Here is an 18,403-nt window from a genome sequence, read left to right on the forward strand (position 1 = left end):
GTTGGCTTTCGCTTTGAGCGCCGCGAGCGCCAGGCCGTTCCCGACGATGTCCCCGGCGTTGACGATTATGATCGCGAGAAAATCGAACGCGATGACGTCTTTCCTCTCGCGCCCTAAGTCGTCGTACGCCGTCCGTCGGAACACCAGCGGCGAGTGCAGCATCAGCCCGTAAAAGTTAAACGTCTGCACGAAGGCGACGGTCCACAGGCAGAGCGTCCGAAACGCGTTGACTCTCGTCCCCACGAGGTTGTGCGCCACCGACGTCGCGAGCTTGACGTTCGTCTCCGCGTCCGGCGGCGAGTCCGAGGATTCGCCCGCGCCGGTGCTTCCGCCGAGCTCGCCGCCGAGGAGAGACAAGCCGAGGAGGGCGTCGTCCGCCGTCGTCGCCGTCGTCGCCGAATTCGCCGAATTCGCCGTCGCCGGCCGCGTCATCCCGTCGTTCTTCTTCAGCTCCCTCTCGCTGATGATCTCCAGGCCCTCGGGGAGAAACCTTCCCGTGTTCTCCGCGCATATCCGGTCTAAGACGCGCTTCGCGTCCGCCGTCTTCCCTCGCTCCGCGGACCACGTCGGGGACTCCTCGAGGTAACACGACATGACGCACGCGAACGTGGGAGGGACGGCGGTGAGAAACGTCAGCGTCCGCCAACCGCGCGCGTCCAGCGTGAGCCACCCGAGGATCGTGATCGCGACGACGCCGACGCTGAAGGATAAGTTCGCGACCTGCGTCACCGCCGTGCGGACCTGCGCGATGAAATGGAAGGAGAGCTATTGTGGTCAGAACGCGCGCCGCGACGACGGATTAGATTTACAAGATCTGATCGACCGACGCGCGCGCGAGAGAAGCGATGAGAGAAGCGCGTCGATCTCGACGGGATCGGGTCCGGGGGCGTCGCGCACGCACGTCGTCCGGGCACGCCTCCGCGAGCATGTCGATCGGCACGAACGCGGCCCCGACGCCCATGCCGACGACGAACCGGCACGCCATGAGCGTGTTCACGTCCCACGCCATCGCGCTGAGGTACCCTCCCGCGGCGACGAGGAACGACGCGAGGATCGCGCACGGTCGTCGGCCGCGCACGTCCGCGAGCTTCCCCAAGACGAAGCACCCGGCCATCTGCCCGGCGAATATCGACACCGCGACCTGATCCGTCTCGAACCCGTTCAGGTTGAACTCCGCGCGGATGTGCGGGAGCACGAGCGACAGGAGCGCGACCTCGGCAGCCTCGGACGCGATCGTGACGCAGGTCACGAGGAGGAGGAACGATTGGTACGTCCGACCACCTCCGCCGCGACCGGCGCTCCATCCCGCGGACTCGATGACTTGCTCGGGGGAGACGCGGTCGTTCTTCCCGAACGCGGTTCGAAGGCCGCCTCCCACGAGCTTGTACGGCATCGCGGCAGCGCGTGCGCGCGCGCGAGGAGACGCGGACGAGTCTGATGACGGATCGACGCGTTTCGTCGTTCGGGAACGCGTTCGAGTGCTGTGCGCGCTTTTGAACTGCAGTGCGCGCGTGCGTGTGCGTTTCGACCACAGTAGTTTCTACGCGCCCGCCCCGCCTCTCACCTCCCGTCGACGTAATTCAACCCGAACGCGAGGAACACGACGCCCTGCGCGCACAGGAATATCGCGTAGTACCACATCGCGTGCACGCACACGCCGTACAGCCCGCACGACAGGAAGAACGCGCCCATGCACAGTTCTCGCGCGTACACCTTTCGCGCTCTCTTCAACTTTTCCGGCACGCTCGCGGCGACTCTCTTCGCCGCCGCCTTCGCCTTGACGCCGACCTCGCTGCGCTTCACCTTGTCGACGAACCTCCCGAGCTTCGTGGTGACGACCCACTCGTGCGCGTTCGACCAATGTAAGAGCCCAGCGAGCATCGCGGTGAGCTTCACGATGCACATCGCGTTCTCGAACAGCACGTACTGCGCGGCGACGCGCCACCCCCGCGGCGTGAACGCGATCGTGGACAGCGTGACGAGCACGGGCGCGTACACGAGCGCCCAGAACGGGATCGTCACCTCCGGCGCGGTCGCGCACAGCGGGATGAGGACGCAGTACAGGAAGAAGGACACGACGTGCGTGGCGAACATGCGCGTGCCGAAGAAGAAGACGACGAGGTAGCACTTCTTCGCGAACGGGACGTCCTTCGCCGTCCACACCGCCGTCGTCGCCGCGCGCCACAGCTGCATCGGTCCGCAGCTCCAGCGATGCTGCTGCTTGCGGAACGCGTCGTAACACGCTGGGATCTCGTTCGGGCACGTCACGTCGTCCAGGAATATGAACTTCCACCCTCGAAGGTACGCGCGAAGAGAGAGGTCCATGTCCTCGACCGTCGTCCGGTGGTTCCAGCCGCCGGCGTCTTCGATGCACGCGCGGCGCCACACCCCGGCGGTGCCGTTGAAGTTGAAGAAGACGTCCGCGGCGTGGCGCGCGTACTGCTCGCAGCGGATGTGGTAGTTCAACGATATCTCCTGGACGCGCGTCAGCACGCTCTCGTCGCCGTTCGTGTACACCCACCGCGCTTGCGCGAACCCCGCGGCGGGGTTATCGCGCAGGTAGACCACCGTCTTGAGCAGAAAGTCCGGCTCCGGGTCGAAGTCCGCGTCGAATATCGCGACGTATTCGTACGCAGCGATGTCTTCCATCGCCTCCTCCATCGCGCCGGACTTGTACCCCGAGCGGTTCGACCGCCACCGGTACGCGATGTTCGCCCCTCGCTCTTTCCACTCGAACACCTTGTGCGATGATATCGGGGTGGAGTTCAAAGGCGTCAGTTGAAGGTGAAAGGCGTCGAGGGCGGGGATTGAACGCGTGGGATGGGTGGAGAGATGCGACGGCAAAAGTCCTTAAGGATCGGCGTTCACCACGCGAACGCCGTCGTACGGGGACCAGTGTGAGATAGAACACCTTGTGCTCGATCCGACGCCGCGTCTCCGAGCACGTCGAGTCGTCCAAAATTTGCACGAGAATTCTCGACCGCGGATACTCCAACGCGCACGCCGCGTCGATGACGTGCTCGCAGACTTCCTTCTCGTTGAACATCGGCAGCTGCACGACGACCGTGGGGAACAAGTGCACGGTGTCCGGGGTCACGGTCTGCGGGTCCGGCATCGGCGCGCGCACACGCCACCGCGCCGAGACCGGATCCTTCCGCGAACAGAGACGCCAGTAGGCGGCGACGTAGACGTGAAACATCCTGTCCGCGGCGACGAGGGAGGATAAAAACGCGGTGGTCGCGACGCAGGCTTGAAGGAACGGGATCAGGAACACGGCTCGGAGCTCTCGCGCGAGGACGCCGGGCGGTAGGGTCGACGAGGGAAGCGCGGTGGATGAGACGGACTGCGTTGTAAAACGCGTTTGATTTTTCTCGAGAGGACCGAGAAGGGAGGGCGCCTCGCCGAAGACGGTGAGCTTCTCGGAGACGTACGCGGCCGCGCGCTGTCGCCGCGCGGCGTCGCCGATCGCCTCCGCGATCGTCGGCGACGCGAGGTGGTACAGCGCCGCGATCGCGGCGACGCACAGCGCGACGATCGCCGCGCCGCGAGCGACCGACGCGACTCGACTCCTCGGCTTCTGCGGACCTCCCGCGTTCGCGCGCGTCGACGGCGACGCGGGGGGGGACGCGAGCGCGTTCACCGGCAGCGACGCGTGCGCGCCCGCGCGCGCGCGCGCGAACGACCACGACCACGGCGGCATGCCGTCGCGCGCGATCGTCCGTCTGCGAAGAAGCGAGGGCGAGGTCGGGTGGACGGGGAGGGGGAGGGGGAGGACGCGAGCGAGAGTGCCGTCGCCGCGCGCGGCGAGCGCGCGCCTCGGCTCGTCCCGGGCTGCTCCGGGCCGCTCCCTCGTTCGGTCGATCGCGCGCGGCGCGGGCGTGTGGACGCGGTCTGTCGTACTGTATGTAGAACGGTTTCATCGTATTAAGCCTTATCACAGCCCTCAGCTATTCCGCGTTCGAGTTCTGTTTATAGTTTTCTCTTCGCTCCCAGAAGAGCCCTCGTCGACGTCGTCGACGACTGGGCGGCATCCGTCGTCGTTCCGTTCCGTTCCGTTCCGCTGCTATATATTCAACGTACGTCTCTCTCGTCCTCGCCCTCACGCGTCCATCGGGAGGAGGTGCTGGGAGAGGTACTTCGACACCGTGAACCCTTGGAATCGGTCCACGCCGAGGAGGTCCTTCAGCTGCTTATCCGCGACGACCCACCGCTTGTTCGCCGGGTCCATGAGCTCCTTGCTCTTGAAGTACGACCACAGTCTGCTCGTGAGGTTCGCCCGCGAGATCGTCTTATCCCCGCCGAGGAACTTCGTGAGCGCGGGCGTGCACTTGTACGGCTTCTGCAACCCTCCCGCGGACTTCTTCGCCTGCTTCTCCTTCCTGAGCTGGTCAAGACCGGCGGCGTCCATGGGCACGTACGCGGCGATGTCGCGCGCGTACCGCAACTTGTCGTCCTCCGCCAACTTATCGTACTTGGCGCGCGTCGGCGCGTCCATGGACTTCCACTGCTCGCCGAGCTGCTTCGCGATCTCCGCGAACTTCAGGCCGGGCTGCGACGCGTTGATCTTCGGGCGCGCGATCTGCACGAAGCACATGTACGCGCCTTTGGGTCCCTTGGGCTTGTTCGGGTCCGTGACGTCTTTGCCCTTGCCGCGACCGCGCTTCTTACCCTTCTTGTCGTCCTTGGACTTCTTCCCAGCCTTGCCGCCGGAGCCGTCCGCCTTGCGTTTCGTGCTGTTCGTTGTCGGAGAAGATCGAGCGCGAGCGAGGGAGGGGGTGGCGGTCAGCGTGTCGATTGTGTATCGAATGAATTGTTCGTAGTCTCGCGTTTTCGCGAATCGTGTTGATTAAATCGTCCGATTCGACGACCGACGAAGACGGCTCGACGACGACGAAGACGACGACGGCGAGCGGGACGCGAGGGAGATGGAATTCGCGCGCGGACTCGGACGTACCCCTTGGATTGCTTCGCCGTAAGGTACTTCTCGACCTGAGCGGAGAGAGAGAGGGAGGCGGGGGGTTCAAAATGAAACGTCAGCGCGGCGATCGAATATTCGGAGCTCGCGAGCGGGTGAATTGCGTGAATTGCGCGCCTCGAGGGCGTCCCCGAGGCGTCGTAAGACGCCCGCGGCGCCGCACGCGATGGAGACGAGGCGCGAGGTCGATTAGAGGAAGAGCGATCACCTGTTCGCGGACGAACCCGCGCTCGATATCGGTCTTGAGCTCGGACTCGAGCTTCGCCTGGACGTTCTTGACGGTCATCGTCTCTAAATCCGCGTCCGCGAGGATCACGTGGAGGCGCTCGACGACGAGGGCGTTTTTCGTTTCCTTCTTGGGCGCCATGATCGTTCGATTTTACGGTAAGGCGGGGGTGGGGTGTGTCTGACGTAAACGACGAAAGTTGCCGACTCGCGATGCGCACGCGAAATGCCCCTACGCGACAGTAATCGTGGTCAGGAAAACCCTCGTCGGGACGACGCGTATGAGAATTGTTCCTGGAGGAAATTGCGCGATTCGTTCCCCCGCGAGGAGAAACACACGCGCTTTCACCCTGCGGGAAAAATCACGGAAATCTCGATTTTTCCCGAATTTCCCGGTCAATCGCTGACCGCGACGCATAGGGTTCGCTTCGATGACAATTCCAAAACGCGGGGTAAATTCACCGCAGACTGAAAGCGCGTGCGCGTCGCGTTCGGTCGGCCGGCGACGAGTTTCGTTTTATTATTCCCGTCGAAAAGAATCCGCCGTCTCCCGCGCCGCGCGCTCCTCTATCCTCTTCTCCTTCGCGCGCGATTCAAAACGCCTCGAACAACGCTAAGATCGCGGGGTCGTCCACGACCCCCCCGCGCTGCCACGGCACGTCCCCCCGCTCCAGCACCCGCTGCAGCGCCGGGTCGTATATCACGTTCCGTCGCCTCGGCTGCAGCCGCGGCGTCGCCGAGCCGCGCTGCACCGCGCACACGTCCACGGCGTCGAACCAGGGGTGCTTATACAGCTCCGTCATCTTTCCGCACGCGCCCAGGCGACGATGCTCTTCGTTCTGGAGTAACCCCTTCACGACGCTCGACGTCTTCTTGTCGATGCTCGAGGGGAAAACCATGTGGTCCGGGTCGTGCGACATGAGCCGGCGATACAGGTCCTGCCGCGAGCCGCTGATGGACGAAAACGGCGTGTCGCCGGTGACGAGCTCGTAGATGAAGATCCCGACCGCCCACAGATCCGCTTCGAAGTAACACCCGCGGTGAAGTAACACCTCCGGGGACATGTACTGCGCGGTGCCGCAGATGGTGAACGATCGCTCGCCCGGTCGAAGCGCTTTCGCCATCCCGAAGTCCGCGAGCTGCACGCTGCCGTGCCCGTGCAGCAAGATGTTCTCCGGCTTCAAGTCGCGATAGACGTACCCCAAGCCGTGCAAGTGCTCCAGCGCGGTCGCGACTTGGATCGTGAATATCACCGCGTCGTTCCGCGAGGGCAGCCCGTGGAAGTTCATAGCCTGAAACAGATCCCCGCACGGCGCGTACTCTAGGACGAGAAACAACGCGTGCGCGTCTTGAAACGACGCGAGGAGGCGGTTGATGAACGGGCCGCGACTGACGCGCTCGTGCAGCCGCCGCTCCTCGCTCGCGTGCTTCGCCTCGCCGACGTCCACGAGCTTCGACTTCCGCATCACCTTGAACGCGACGATGTTCCCGGTCGCCCTCTCGCGCGCGAGGTACACGGTCCCGCACAGCCCTCTTCCCAACTCTCTGAGCAACGCGTAATCCCCCGCGCCGAGGTCTCGACGCGGCGGCGGGAGGTCCGGGAACGCGCCTTCGCCGAAGAGCGATTTCGCGGCGTCCGCGCCCGGCGGTGACGGCGCGACGTGCGCGTTCGCGAGCGCGTAGTTCCGCGCTATCCCGTCGTCGTGCCACGTCCCGTCCTCCGGGATGATGTCCGGGGACGTCGCGCCCGCCGCGCGTACTCCGCCGACGTCCGACATCCGTTCGTCCGACTCGAGCTCCGCGAGTCGCGGCATCTTCGTGGTCGCCTTGCCCAGCGAGCTCAGGTCTTTCACGCTCGCGGAGTGCGTGATCGACTGCGGCATCCCGGGCCGGAACGGCGACCCGCTTCCGCGATCGGCGCCGTGCCCGCCGCTCGTGATGTTCGCGTTCATGTCCGCGACGGAGAACGACCGGTGCAGCCCGCCGTGCCCGTGCGCGTGCGCGTGTGCGCCGCCGCCGAAAGCGCCGAAAGCGCCGCCCCCGTTCACGCCGTCCGTCCGCCCCGCCGGCGCCGGCGACGCGCAGCGCGGGAAACCTTCCGCGCCCATCGCGCCAATCGCGCCCGACGCCGCCCCTCCCGCTCCCCCTCCCGCCGTCCCTCCCGGCGGCCGCCACTCCGTCTGGAACCGGTTCAGATCCGCGATCGACTCCGCCTTAGGGTCGTTCCATACAAAGCGATGTCGGGGTGGAGTTCAAAGGCGTCAGATGGAGTTGAAAGGCGTCGAGGACGGGGATTGAAAGCGAGGGGTGGGCGGAGAGAAACGCGGGGCAAAGTCCTTAAGGATCGACGTTCACAACGCCGACGGGGTCGTATGGGGATCAGTGTATAGAACGCGCCTTTCGCATCCCCGCGCCGGCTTTGGCGCGCGATATCGTCCCCCCGCCCCCTCCCCGTTCGTCGTCGTGCGCGCCCTCCATCGCATCGTCCGCGTGCGCCGTCCTCGTCGGCGACCCGCGCCCGCCGGTCATCGTCGCGATCGCGGAAGCGGGGACGCCTCCGCGCTCGAGCCCGCCGACGGCGACGTCGCGCAACGCGCGCATCACCTCTTCCCACTCCGCGCCGCCGCTGACGCGCGTCCCGACGCGTTCCGCGACGCGCTCGTCCGCGACGACGGACCCCTCCACGACCGCGGTCGGGACGCTGTCGGAGCCCCACGCGGTGAACGTGCGGAGGGAGTCGAAGTCCACGCCGCGGTGCAACAGCGTCGCGGCGACGTCGCGGAGGAGGCCGACGCGGTCGGGCGCCCTGAGGGTCGAGGGTCCATCATTCAAAGCGAACGTCGGGGTGGAGTTGAGGGGTGCGTCAATCAGTTGGAGTTGAAAGGTGTCGAGGTGTGTCGGGATTGAACGCGAGGGGTGGGATAACAGTGACGACGGGAAAAGAAAGTCCTTAAGGAACGGCGTTCACCGCGCCGACGCGGTCGTACGGGGACCGGCGTGACATGGGACGCGCCTGAGGCTCAGCGCGTGCCTCGGCGCGTCCACGCGGAGGAACGCCTCGCCGCTGATCTTCACCGCGTCCGCGCCGTGGACGGAGTGCCACGCGCCCTGCTTCACGACCGCGTCTCGAATCGCGAGGGATATCGGGTTCAGGTGCGCGTGTTCGAGCTTGAACGCGGTCTCGTCGTCCACGACCCAGAAGCGATAGGCGCGCAGCGCGCCCGCGCCGGAGATCTCCGCGCGCAGGATCCTGAGCCCCTGCGCGTCGACGCACAGGCACAGGTCCGCGAACAGACCGGGGCGCGGGGTGTACACGACTGCGACGCGGGGAGGGGGAAACGATGGCGTGAGGGAGGACGGCGAAACGGCCGCGCGGGCGTCCATCCATCGTGACGATATAAAAAAAAGCTGCCGAAAGGCTGGACGAGGCTGCAGGATAGAGCGAGCGATCGATCGCGCGGCGAGCGCGGCGGGGCCGTCTCGCGCGCGCCGCGGGGGAGCGACCGCGCGCGCGTCGCACCTTTCACGAGCGTGCACTCCTTGTCGATCTTGTTGCTGACCTCGACGCCGCGTTTCGGCGGCGGCGACGGCGTCGACGGCCCCGTCGCGGCGTCCCCCGCGCCGCGCTCCATCGCGGCCGCTCGACCGCGAGCGCCGCGACCGCGGTCGGGTGCTCTCTTTTTTGCGGCGGTGCGACGCGCGCGATGGCGCGCCGCGCGCTTCGACGCGCGGGTCGAGTCGCGACGCCGCCGCGAGGAGGGACGCGCGCGGACGCCTCGCGCGTATCGACGACGCCGCGGCGCGCTCGGTTCGTCCGGCCGTTCGCGCGCCGGACCCCCGCGCTGTGACGCGGATGCCGAGCGTGCGGTCGCCTTTTCCACTGTTTTCCCTTTTCTTTTTCGCGGCCGTGGAAACTCGCGCGAAGCCGGCACCAACGAGCAACGAACGACCTTCGGAAGTTTCAGAGGCCGCAAAAGAGGGACGACGCGCGTATGAACATTTAGTCTAAACTATTTACTATTTTTCACGCGCGACCAACTCCTCCGAAGCGGCAGCTTTCAGCAGCAGGCCGATCGAATGAAAGCGCTGCTTTGTTGTTCGACGCGCGCCGCCGCCGCTCGACGAGACGGTCCCCGTCATGACGTCCTCGTCCGCGACCGTTTCGTTCGCGCGCGTCGTCGCGCCCGCGCGCGCTGGGGCCGGATCGCGCGCGCGCGCCGCCGCTCCCGCCGCGACCGCGCGTCGTCCGTCCGCGATTCCCGCCGCGCGCGGGACGATCCTCCGTCGCGCGAAGACGAACGCGAAAATTCTTCGCGCCGTCGCCGTCGGCGCGACGGACGCGGACCGCGACGCGCTCCTCGACGCGCTCCTCTCGACGCCGCCGGAGCGCCTGGACGACGCGGTGGACGACGCGAGGACGGACCTCACGACCGCGTTTTACGACCGCGCGACGCGACGCATCGACGAGCTGAACGCCGCGGGAGAGGGCGACGCCGCGGACGCGATCGACGCGCTGTGCGCGCGCGTGAGCGCGCTCGCGGAGCGGTCGTTCGGGTCCGCGCTCCTCCCCGCGATCGCGTCGGGGGACGACGACGACGACGACGACGACGACGGCGACGACGACGCGTCGACGAACGAGGCAGCAGGCCTGACGAAGCGCGAGGCGCGCGAGCTGAGCGAACGCTGGGACGCCATCACCGCGAGACTCGCGGAAGAGGGGGAGTCGAACGCGCTCGCGCAGGCGGAGAAGAACCTCACATCGAGGCGCGACGCCGTGCGCGCCATCTTAGGGAGGGTGCCGCTGAAGGCGAAGGAGCTGCGGTCGCTGAATCTGGTCACCGCGGAGCGTCGCATCATCGACGTGCTGCTCTCGATTCCCCCCGGACGCGAGCGGTCCGACGCGCTGACGGACGCGCTGACGCCGCCGGAGGACGACGACGACGGCGCGGGTACCGCGACGGGGCAGGGGGGTGTGGGGCAGATGTGCTTGGAGCGCGGCGACGACGGCGAAAGCGGCGACGTCATGGACGCCGCGCTCGTCGGCGAGGAGGAGGAGGTGTTCACGACGCCGGCGAGGCTGCTGGCGGCGGTGGAGCTCGCGATGAAGGAGGCGAGAGGGGACGACGCGGGCGAGGGGGTCGGGGAGGAGGACGCGCCGGGTCCGACGTTGGAGCAGCTCAGGTCGTTGCGGGAGGACGTCGCGGCGAGGTGCGATTTCTTATGACTCACAAAAAGCGATGTGATGAACGCGTTCGAGAACGATGAATGAATGAATGAATTGAACGCGCGACCAGTCGTCGCGGCTAAATAATCTTAGATCGATCACGAGCCTCGACCCGCCGCGGGGCTATCCGCGCCGGGCTGCTCCGACGCGGTCCCGCCTTCGCGCGCGGCACCGTCCCCCTCGCCCTCGCCGCCGCCGCCGCCGCCGCGGACGAACGACGCGGAGACGTATCTCGGGTCCACGATCGCGTCCGCATCCGCGGCGTCGACGGCGTGATGGCCGTGCCGCCGCCGCCTCGAGGGCAACGTCTTGTTTTCCTCCGCGTTCCTCCGGATCGCCGCGCGCCTTCGCCTCCGCCGCGCGTCGTCGTCCTTCGCGTCGACGTACGCGAGAACCCCGATCGTGGTCACGACGCCGCCGACGGCGAGGTTCTTCAGCGCCTCCTTCCACCCGCCGCCGCGACGTTCGCGATGATGACGGTGATCGCGCGCAAAACTGAAACTCTCCCGCGGGCGCTCGCGATCCAACACCCCCCCGATCGCCCCGCCGCGACCGGCGGCGACGATCGCATCCGCGCGCGCGGTCCGGTCGCGCTGAAACTGCCTGAACCCGACGTCCATGCCCTTCACCATCCCCCACATCCCGCACTTGACCGCGAACCGAGCGACGTCCTGGTTCACCTTCTGCTCCTCAAAGTGCGACAGGATGCACTCCGACGCGGTGAGCCGACCGTCCGGCCCGGGGATCGCGCGCATCCTCCACGCGCTGAAGTACGGATCCACGCGCTTCAGATTGGGCGTCTCCGGCGTCTGCGAGTGCGTGCAGTGCTTGTTGATGGCCCAGTACGTGTGTCCTTCCACGTCCTTCCACGTCCGCCGCGTGAAGACGTAATCCCTGTTGCTGATCACCGGCAAGGCGCGTTCCCAAAACACGCACTCCGCGCCCGTCCGCTCGTCCCTCTCGAGGACGCGGTGTCGAAACAGGAGCTTATCCCACGACGCGCGCGTGTCGTCGCAGTTGAAAAAGTCGCACATCTCCTCCACGGTGCTGTTCTCCCACACCGTTCGAGAGAGGTATTCGGTGCCGCCGTACGGCAGGACGTGACGCCACGCGCGGTAACTCAACCCGGGCAGCGACTTGTCCATCATCTCGCTCCATCGCCCGTTGGACTCGAGGATAGGGAGTCGGTTCGGCATGTCGCCGACGCGGTCTTTGAAGTCGTCGTAATCCCTGACGGTGACCTCGTTCTCCACGCGCGAAGAAAACGCCGTCGGCGCGGCGGCGACGTCTTGAAACTTATCCGCGAAGCACGTGTCCTCCTTCGCGCCCGTCTCCGTGTCCCCGGAGATGTTGGCCCTTCTCGCGTCCCTCGCGCCGCCCCTGCTTCCGCCCGGCATGACTCTGCGCAGACGGAACGGCACGATCTCGAGCCCGACCGCGCGTAGCACCGCTCGAATCGGCGGCAGGTTGAAGACGACGAGCATGAAGTGCCGCAGCGTCACCGCCGTGGAGAGCGCGAGCCACGCGCGGTTCGCGCGGCCGCCGTTCGGCCGAAATCCCAAGACTTTGTACGCCGCCGCGGGCCCGAAGAAGAACAGCGCGAAGAGTGTGAGGACCGGGAACCAGATGTGCGCGGTCTCGAGCACGAAGAGGAACTCGTACGGGAGACCGCCGAGGACGAGGTCGGTGAGGCCGAGCGACTCGAGCACGCCGCGCAGCGGGCCGCTCTTGACCGCGTCGTTGACGAACGCCGCGGAGTCCTTGAGGAGGGACCCGAACGGGAACCCGACGTCGCTCGCGGCGGACATTTTGACGGCGGCGCGAGGTTCTGTCGCGAGGATAGGACGCTCAGATCCGAGGGTTCTTCGCCTCGGACGCGCCGAGAAAGAAAAAAAATCGAGCGCGAGAATTCGCCACGTTTCGCTTTCCCGCGGCGGCGGCGACGCGCGCGCGCGCACGATCTGAGCCTCGCGCGCGCCTCGAACGACGCGAGTGCCTTCTCTTAACGCTTTACTCGCGGAAACGCGGAACGTTCCCGGAGCGTGGCGCGCGCGTGCGGACGCGCGTCGCCGATTGACCGCCCGGCGCGACGGTTGCTTGCTGACTCAAAAGCGAGCCAAGACGTCATTCCCAGATTCTGCGGAATCTTTCCGCGGGGATCGATTTGCGACCTCAGGCCGCGCGCGGATCTCACCCTCGTTTTCGCGAAACGTACCGATACACTCGTATGCGCACGCAGTAGGAACGACGGAGAGGGTTTCGCGAGAACCGCGTCGGTGCGAAGAGTGCGCGCTTTTCTGTTTGCTCTCCGCTGCCGCGGGCGCGTTCAAAAACGCCAGGCGACAGAACTCTCGAACGACGTCGTCGCTTCTCGCGTGTTATGTACAGTACACCATCTCTCGACCCCCCGCCCGCCCCGCGCTAAGCCATCACATCCCCTCTTCGTAACGATCAGTTCCTACTCGTGCGCGCCCGCGTCTAACGTCCGCATGAAGTCCTCCTCCGCGAACTGCAGCGACCGCGCCGCCTCCACGTGAATCTTTTGCCGCTTCAAGACGTCGATCAGCTTCATCTGTTTCTTAAACGCGGCGACGAGCTCAGCCTTCTGCCGCTCCAACCGCTTGTTCTCCCCGCGGAGCTTGTCCGCCTCCGCCCGCGTCGACGCGTTCCCGCCCTTCGCCGCCTCCCTCGCGCGCTCGAGCAGATCTGCAGGCGCGTTCCGTCGTTCGAGGCGACGTCGGGGCGGAGTCGTGAGGCGTCAGACGTGGGAGTCGTGAGGCGTCGAGGTGCGTCGGGATTGAAAGCGCGCGAGGGGTGGGCGGAGAGAAACGACCGCCGGGAGAGAAAGTCCTTAAGGATCGGCGTTCACAACGCCAACGGGGTCGTATGGGGACCGGTGGTGTGACGACGAAAACGCGCCTTTATACCGCTCCGCGTCCTCCAACGCTCGGTTGAGCCGCACGTCCCTCGTCTTGAACTCCGTCTCCGCCGCCTTGTTCGCGCGCGACGCGCGGTCCATCTCGCGTCGCAGCTCCGCGCACTCGCGTTCCTTCGCCTCGAGCTGCGCTCTCGCGTCGAGCGCCGCCTTGCGCTCCTTGTCCGCGGCCGTCTGCTGCGTCTTCTGCGCCTTGGCGGCTGAGGGTCGAGGGTCCACACGAGCGATGATATCGGGGTGGAGTTCATAGGCGTCAAAAGTGGAGTTGAAAGGCGTCGAGATGTGTCGGGATTGTGAGCGAGGGACCCTGGGCGGAGAGATGCGCCGGGCGAAAGTCCTTAAGAAACGGCGTTCACCACGCCGACGCGGTCGTATGGGGACCGGCGTGAGATAGAACGCGCCTGAGAGCTTTTCCGTGAGCAGACGCTTGAGCTCGACGTCGCGCTCCTTCAGGCGCGCGTGCGCCTCGCGGAGCTCGCGGGCTTGCGCCGCGAGCTCGTCCTGCAGCGCGCGGATGCGCGCGCGCGCGAGTCGGCCGTACTTGTCCTCGTCGTACGCGTCCTCCCACGCGTCGTTGTGGTCGCGCGCGTCGAGGTCGGGCGCGGCGGAGGCGGAGGCGGACGCTCGAATGATGGACGACGCGTCGCCGCTCGACGCGCGCGCTCTCGTCTTGGACGCCGCGGTCGCGCGCTTCGCGGCGGCGGGAGGCTGCTGTTTCGACGGGCTCTTCGCCGCCGCCGCCGCCGCCGCCACCTCCGCGCGCTTGGCTTGCGGCGGCGTCGGCGGGCGCGCGCGCGCGTCGTCGTCGTCGTCGTCGTCGTTCGGATCGTCGTCGACGTCGGAGTACTCCTCCAGATCCGGCGCGTCCGCCGCGCCGGGGGACGGGGGGATCGTCCCTTCCACGACCGCCTTCGCGCGCGCGATGGACGCCGCCGCGCGCTCCTCCAGCGCGGCGTTCCGCCGGAGGAGCTCCTGCTCGTACCGCGCGAGGTCGGCCTCGGCCATGGTGCGTGGCGACTCGCGTCTTCTCTTCGCGCGCGCCTAAATCAAATCTCTCCGCTGGCTGTCGCGACGCCGGCGGTCTGAACCTTAACGCGCCGTCAACGCGGGGGAGGGGGGGCGACAGCGGCGGCGGAGGGACGCGCGGCGCTGGGTTTCTCGCGTATCGGCGACCGAACGAACGAACGCGCGCCGGTGCGGTCTCGAGTGGACGAGCGCGGTGCGATTTTTGAATTCCTGGTGTGCGAGCCTGGCAGAGGTCGTCGTGCCGATTTTCTACACCTGTCTCAGCAAGTCCATGACTCATCACAAACGCAGTCACCCCGACACGAAGTACCCGTCTAACGCGCTCCCTTTACCCCCCTTCCCCCCGCCCTTCCCCCGCCGCACGGCGACGCCCACGCCCGACCCGCCCCCAACGTCGCACCCCGCCCACGAGTACGACGGATTCGCTCCGACTCTCCCGCCCGCGACGCTCCGCGCGCGTCCCCGCGTCGGCTTCATCTCGTGCCGCGTCACCGACACCCCGGGGGCCGCCGCGGTCGCCGCCTCCGGGGGGACGTACGGGTCCGGCGCCGGCACGCCGTCGCCCGGAGCGTAGGAAGGCGGGGTCCTCCTCGACGTCGACGTCGTCATGCGCGGAAGGATGATCTCCGCGTCCGTCGCCACCTCCCCGCCGGCTTCGTCGTCGTACCCGTCGCTCGAGTATCCCGCCGCTCCCTTTACCCCGCCCCCGGCCCCGGCCCCGGCCCCGCTCCCCGCGGCCATCAGCGGCGCGTCCCTCCCGCCCAAGGCCACGAGGCGCGATTTCAGCGTCTTGTTCGCGCGCATCGTGTCCGCGACTTGCTTCGAGAGCGTCTCGATCGTCGCGAGCGCCCACTCGAGCAGCACCTTGTTCTCGTCGTCGCCCCCTCCGTCGCCGGCGGCGCCCTTCTCCGCCCTCTTCGCCGCCGCCGCGCGCAGCTCGTCCAGCGCGATCTTGTCCTTCCTCGCGCGCTGCAGCTGCTTCTTCATGTGCATCACGGTGTTCTCGAGCACGATCTCGCGGTGCGGGTCGCGCGCTTTGATGCGGTTCACGTCTGACGCGTGCCGCTTCTTCGTCTCCGCGAGAACCGCCGCCTCGTGCGCGCGCCACGCCGCGTTTAAATCCAACAGCAACGTCATGAACGGGCCGAGCGGCACCTTCGGGACGACGTCCTTCAGGAACGCCTTCGTGAGCCGTAACGTCTCCTTTGGGACCCAGTTGGCGCCCTCGTCGGCGTAGTCGCCCCCGTCGGATATTCCGTCGGAGGCGCCGCCGCGGTCGCGCAGCGGCGGGTAGCGTTCCGACGTCGCGTTCTTCTTCTGTAGCATCTCCGAGAGGGTGACGTAGTGCATCCCGTCCAATTTGGCGGTGTCGCGGACGAGCCTCTTGAACTCCGCGGTGCGCTCTAGAAGCGCGACGAGGCGGCGGTTATCCAAACGTAATCGCTCTTCCGCGGCGGTCGATGCGTTTGCGTTTGGAGTGGAACCCGCGCCCGCGCCCGCGCTCGCCGCGCCGCCGCTGCCGTCCGAAGTCGTCGTCGTCGTCGCGCGCGCCTCCTCGAGCCGCGCCATCGCCTCGCGGTACCTCCCCTCCAGCTCCTCCATCGCGAGCACGTCCGCGGCGTGCCGCTCGCGCAGGTACTCGCTCTCCATCTCGAGCGCGTCGACGCGCGAGGTGGACTGGTCCAGCCGAGCGTTCTCGAGCTTCAGACGGAACGACGCGTCGTCCAGCGACGCGCGAAGTTCGTCGCTCTTCGCGCCGGCGGGCGTGTCCCTCGACGCCAACATCGCGTTGAGGGTGTCAATCTGCGCCTCGTGCGCTTCTTTCATCTTGTTCCTCTCGCGCTTCACGACCGCGAGCTCGTCTTGGAGCTGCGCCGCGCGCTCCGCGAGGTCTTTCTGGTCCCCGGAGACGACGCGTTCGCACTGGCGGTATTTGACTTCAAACTCGCGCGCGCGCGACTGCGCCTTGGCGACGTCGCGTCTGAGCTCCGAGACGGTCATCCCCTCGGAGTTCTTGATCGCGAGGTGGTCGTCCAAGTTGACGCGGATCGCGTTCCACAGATCGCGCGCGACGTACACCCCGCGATCGTCTCGCGCGCGCTCCACGAGCGAGGGAAGGTCGTTCGCGCCCGGCGCCGACGCCGCCGGGACGCCGCTTCGGCTGAGACTCGGGACGTAGTTCGGTCCCCCGAACGATGCCGCGCGCGTCTCGCTCCTCCCCGTCTCGATCGACCCGGTCTTCGATCTCCCCGCCGCGGGCTTCGCGTCGCGCTTCGGACGTCCCCCGGTGTTGGATTTGGATTTGGATTTCGACGCCGCCGCGGACGCGACGTCGATATCGTCCATCGCGCGGAGCGTCGCCTCGAGCGAGAGGAGCGTCGCGGCGATGGGATCCCCGGACCCGAAGGATGAGACGGCCGCTGGGGCGACGGTCGAGGACGTCGAACCCGGCGCGTCCTCGAACTTTGGCGGCGCGCTCTTGTTCAGCGACGTCGCGACCGGGTTGCGGTCGGGGCGCGCGAAGACTTTGACCATCGGCCCGCGCCCGCGCGTGGACGCGGGGCGGTCCGCCATTCGTTGCGTGGAGTTTTAAATTGGTTGGTTTTTCCTCGTCCGTCCCGCGAGGTCGATCGAACGCTCGCTCTTCCGCGCGCGTCCCCCGCGTCTCTGGATCCGCGAAGGTCCCCGCGCGCGCGCGTGGGAAACCTCCTCCGCGTTCGCTCGCGGGCGTGGACGTGCGATGCGGCGCGCGCACCGAGGCGCGGGCGGAAGTGCGCTCCCGCGCCCGCTCGCGTCGACAACCCGACGAGCCCTCCCTCGGGACTCGAACGGGCAAATCGCGCGAGTCGCGAGTCGTCGTCCGCGTCCGCGTCCGCTACTTCGTCGGAAAAGCGCGCGCCGACGCCTATCCAGACGCGATGGCGCACCGGCGCGCCGCGGCGTGCCTCGTGAACGCCGCGAGGCTCGACTTCGACGCGAAGCTCGACCTCTCGAAGATCGCGGACGCGTGCGGCGGCGCGTCGTGCCTCACGCGGCACGACGACAGCACGCCGTCGCCCGCGGTCATCGCGACGCGCGCGACGAACCACGACATCGTGATAACGAAGGAAGTACCGGTGGACGTCCACCTTCTCCCGCCCAGCGTGAAGCTCATATGCGAGGCCGGGACGGGGTACAACAACGTCGACTTGGACGCCGCCAAAAGGCGCGGGATCGTCGTGTGCAACGTCCCGACGTACAGCACGGACGCGGTCGCGCACCTCGTCGTGACGCACGTCCTCAACTTCTCAGGTGCGTTCTATACAAAAGTTTTTCACCCATCGCCCGGTTTCAACGTTTGATCGATCTCCCTTTCAACTGACCGGTGAACTATTTTTGTATGGAATGGCCCTCAGCGTCCATCGTGCACCAGCAGCGCGTGCTCGCGCGCGGCGACCGGAGCAACTTCGCGGGTCCGAAGCTCACGCACGCGCACGACGAGGTCGGCGGGAAGACGATCGGGCTCGTCGGCGGCACCGGCGCGATCGGCGCCAAGGTGGCGGACATCGCGGCCGCGCTCGGGATGAAGACGCTCGTGTGGAGCAGACGCGCGACGACGACGGCGAGGTGGGAGGCGGCGCGATCGCTGCACGACCTCCTCGAGAGGAGCGATTACGTCTCCGTGCACTGCCCTCTGAACGCGGAGACGCGACACTTGATCGACGCGGTCGCGCTGGGGAAGATGAAGAAGACCGCGTACCTCATAAACACCGCGCGCGGGGGCGTCGTGTGCGAAGAGGACCTCGTGGACGCGCTGAAGAAGGGAACCATCGCCGGCGCCGGGTTGGACGTGCAAGAGACGGAGCCGCCGCCGGAGGACTCGCCGCTGTACACGCTCCCGAACGTGATCCTGACGCCGCACATCGGGTGGAAGCGCGTGGAGACGAGGCAGCGGCTCATGGACATGGTCGCGGAGAACATCGCCGCGTTCTTGGACGGGAAGCCCGTGAACGTCGTCAATCCGTAGGCGCGGTCGCGG

At 67.2% G+C, this 18,403-nt stretch overlaps 9 protein-coding genes across 9 annotated transcripts; 2 read left to right on the top strand and 7 right to left on the bottom strand.

Moving 5' to 3' along the window:
- Nucleotides 1–1,560: 1,560 nt before the first annotated feature.
- MICPUCDRAFT_23128 (glycosyltransferase family 2 protein) lies at nt 1,561–3,115 on the bottom strand (the record flags this gene model as incomplete). Its single annotated transcript, XM_003064125.1, has 3 exons — nt 1,561–1,758; nt 1,804–2,739; nt 2,912–3,115. 3 exons carry the CDS (start codon nt 3,113–3,115, stop codon nt 1,561–1,563), a joined length of 1,338 nt encoding a protein of 445 aa, XP_003064171.1.
- Nucleotides 3,116–4,099: 984 nt separating this feature from the next.
- MICPUCDRAFT_53875 (high mobility group family B protein) lies at nt 4,100–5,342 on the bottom strand (the record flags this gene model as incomplete). Its single annotated transcript, XM_003064126.1, has 2 exons — nt 4,100–4,733; nt 5,200–5,342. The coding sequence occupies 2 exons, from the start codon at nt 5,340–5,342 to the stop codon at nt 4,100–4,102; spliced, it is 777 nt and encodes a 258-aa protein (XP_003064172.1).
- A 574-nt stretch (nt 5,343–5,916) lies between these two features.
- Nucleotides 5,917–6,774, bottom strand: MICPUCDRAFT_3107 (uncharacterized protein; the record flags this gene model as incomplete). Its single annotated transcript, XM_003064127.1, has 1 exon — nt 5,917–6,774. A coding segment is annotated over one exon (858 nt), but the record flags the coding sequence as incomplete, so codon positions are not given.
- Nucleotides 6,775–7,579: 805 nt separating this feature from the next.
- Nucleotides 7,580–8,584, bottom strand: MICPUCDRAFT_53877 (uncharacterized protein; the record flags this gene model as incomplete). The annotated part of the gene is made up of 2 exons (XM_003064128.1): nt 7,580–8,149; nt 8,210–8,584. The coding sequence occupies 2 exons, from the start codon at nt 8,582–8,584 to the stop codon at nt 7,580–7,582; spliced, it is 945 nt and encodes a 314-aa protein (XP_003064174.1).
- Nucleotides 8,585–9,277: 693 nt separating this feature from the next.
- MICPUCDRAFT_66243 (uncharacterized protein) lies at nt 9,278–10,485 on the top strand (the record flags this gene model as incomplete). Its single annotated transcript, XM_003063943.1, has 1 exon — nt 9,278–10,485. The coding sequence occupies one exon, from the start codon at nt 9,278–9,280 to the stop codon at nt 10,463–10,465; it is 1,188 nt and encodes a 395-aa protein (XP_003063989.1). The 3' UTR covers nt 10,466–10,485.
- MICPUCDRAFT_66245 (uncharacterized protein) lies at nt 10,464–11,908 on the bottom strand (the record flags this gene model as incomplete). The annotated part of the gene is made up of 2 exons (XM_003064129.1): nt 10,464–10,867; nt 11,048–11,908. The coding sequence occupies 2 exons, from the start codon at nt 11,906–11,908 to the stop codon at nt 10,523–10,525; spliced, it is 1,206 nt and encodes a 401-aa protein (XP_003064175.1). The 3' UTR covers nt 10,464–10,522.
- An 866-nt stretch (nt 11,909–12,774) lies between these two features.
- MICPUCDRAFT_53880 (uncharacterized protein) lies at nt 12,775–14,540 on the bottom strand. Its single transcript, XM_003064130.1, has 2 exons — nt 13,340–14,540; nt 12,775–13,111 (listed from the first exon to the last, which is right to left on the bottom strand). Exons 1-2 carry the CDS (start codon nt 14,362–14,364, stop codon nt 12,883–12,885), a joined length of 1,254 nt encoding a protein of 417 aa, XP_003064176.1. The 5' UTR covers nt 14,365–14,540; the 3' UTR covers nt 12,775–12,882.
- Nucleotides 14,541–14,676: 136 nt separating this feature from the next.
- On the bottom strand, nt 14,677–16,959 carry MICPUCDRAFT_53881 (uncharacterized protein; the record flags this gene model as incomplete). Its single annotated transcript, XM_003064131.1, has 1 exon — nt 14,677–16,959. One exon carries the CDS (start codon nt 16,957–16,959, stop codon nt 14,677–14,679), a length of 2,283 nt encoding a protein of 760 aa, XP_003064177.1.
- A 371-nt stretch (nt 16,960–17,330) lies between these two features.
- Nucleotides 17,331–18,382, top strand: MICPUCDRAFT_11004 (uncharacterized protein; the record flags this gene model as incomplete). The annotated part of the gene is made up of 2 exons (XM_003063944.1): nt 17,331–17,676; nt 17,781–18,382. Coding segments are annotated over 2 exons (948 nt in total), but the record flags the coding sequence as incomplete, so codon positions are not given.
- Between the last annotated feature and the right edge of the window lie 21 nt (nt 18,383–18,403).

Source organism: Micromonas pusilla (genome assembly GCF_000151265.4).
Source record: "Micromonas pusilla CCMP1545 genomic scaffold MICPUCscaffold_16, whole genome shotgun sequence".
In the NCBI taxonomy this organism is placed as follows: Eukaryota; Viridiplantae; Chlorophyta; class Mamiellophyceae; order Mamiellales; family Mamiellaceae; genus Micromonas; species Micromonas pusilla.

Excerpts from the sequence above, each read along its gene's own strand:
- MICPUCDRAFT_53880 (XM_003064130.1), bottom strand. The coding sequence starts at position 14,364 with ATGGCCGAGGCCGACCTCGCGCGGTACGAGCAGGAGCTCCTCCGGCGG. Across the intron at positions 13,112-13,339 it reads GCGGAGCGGTATAAAGGCGC|GGAGGCGGCGAAGGGCGGGA; the intron begins GTTTTCGTCGTC and ends CGAGCGCGCGAG.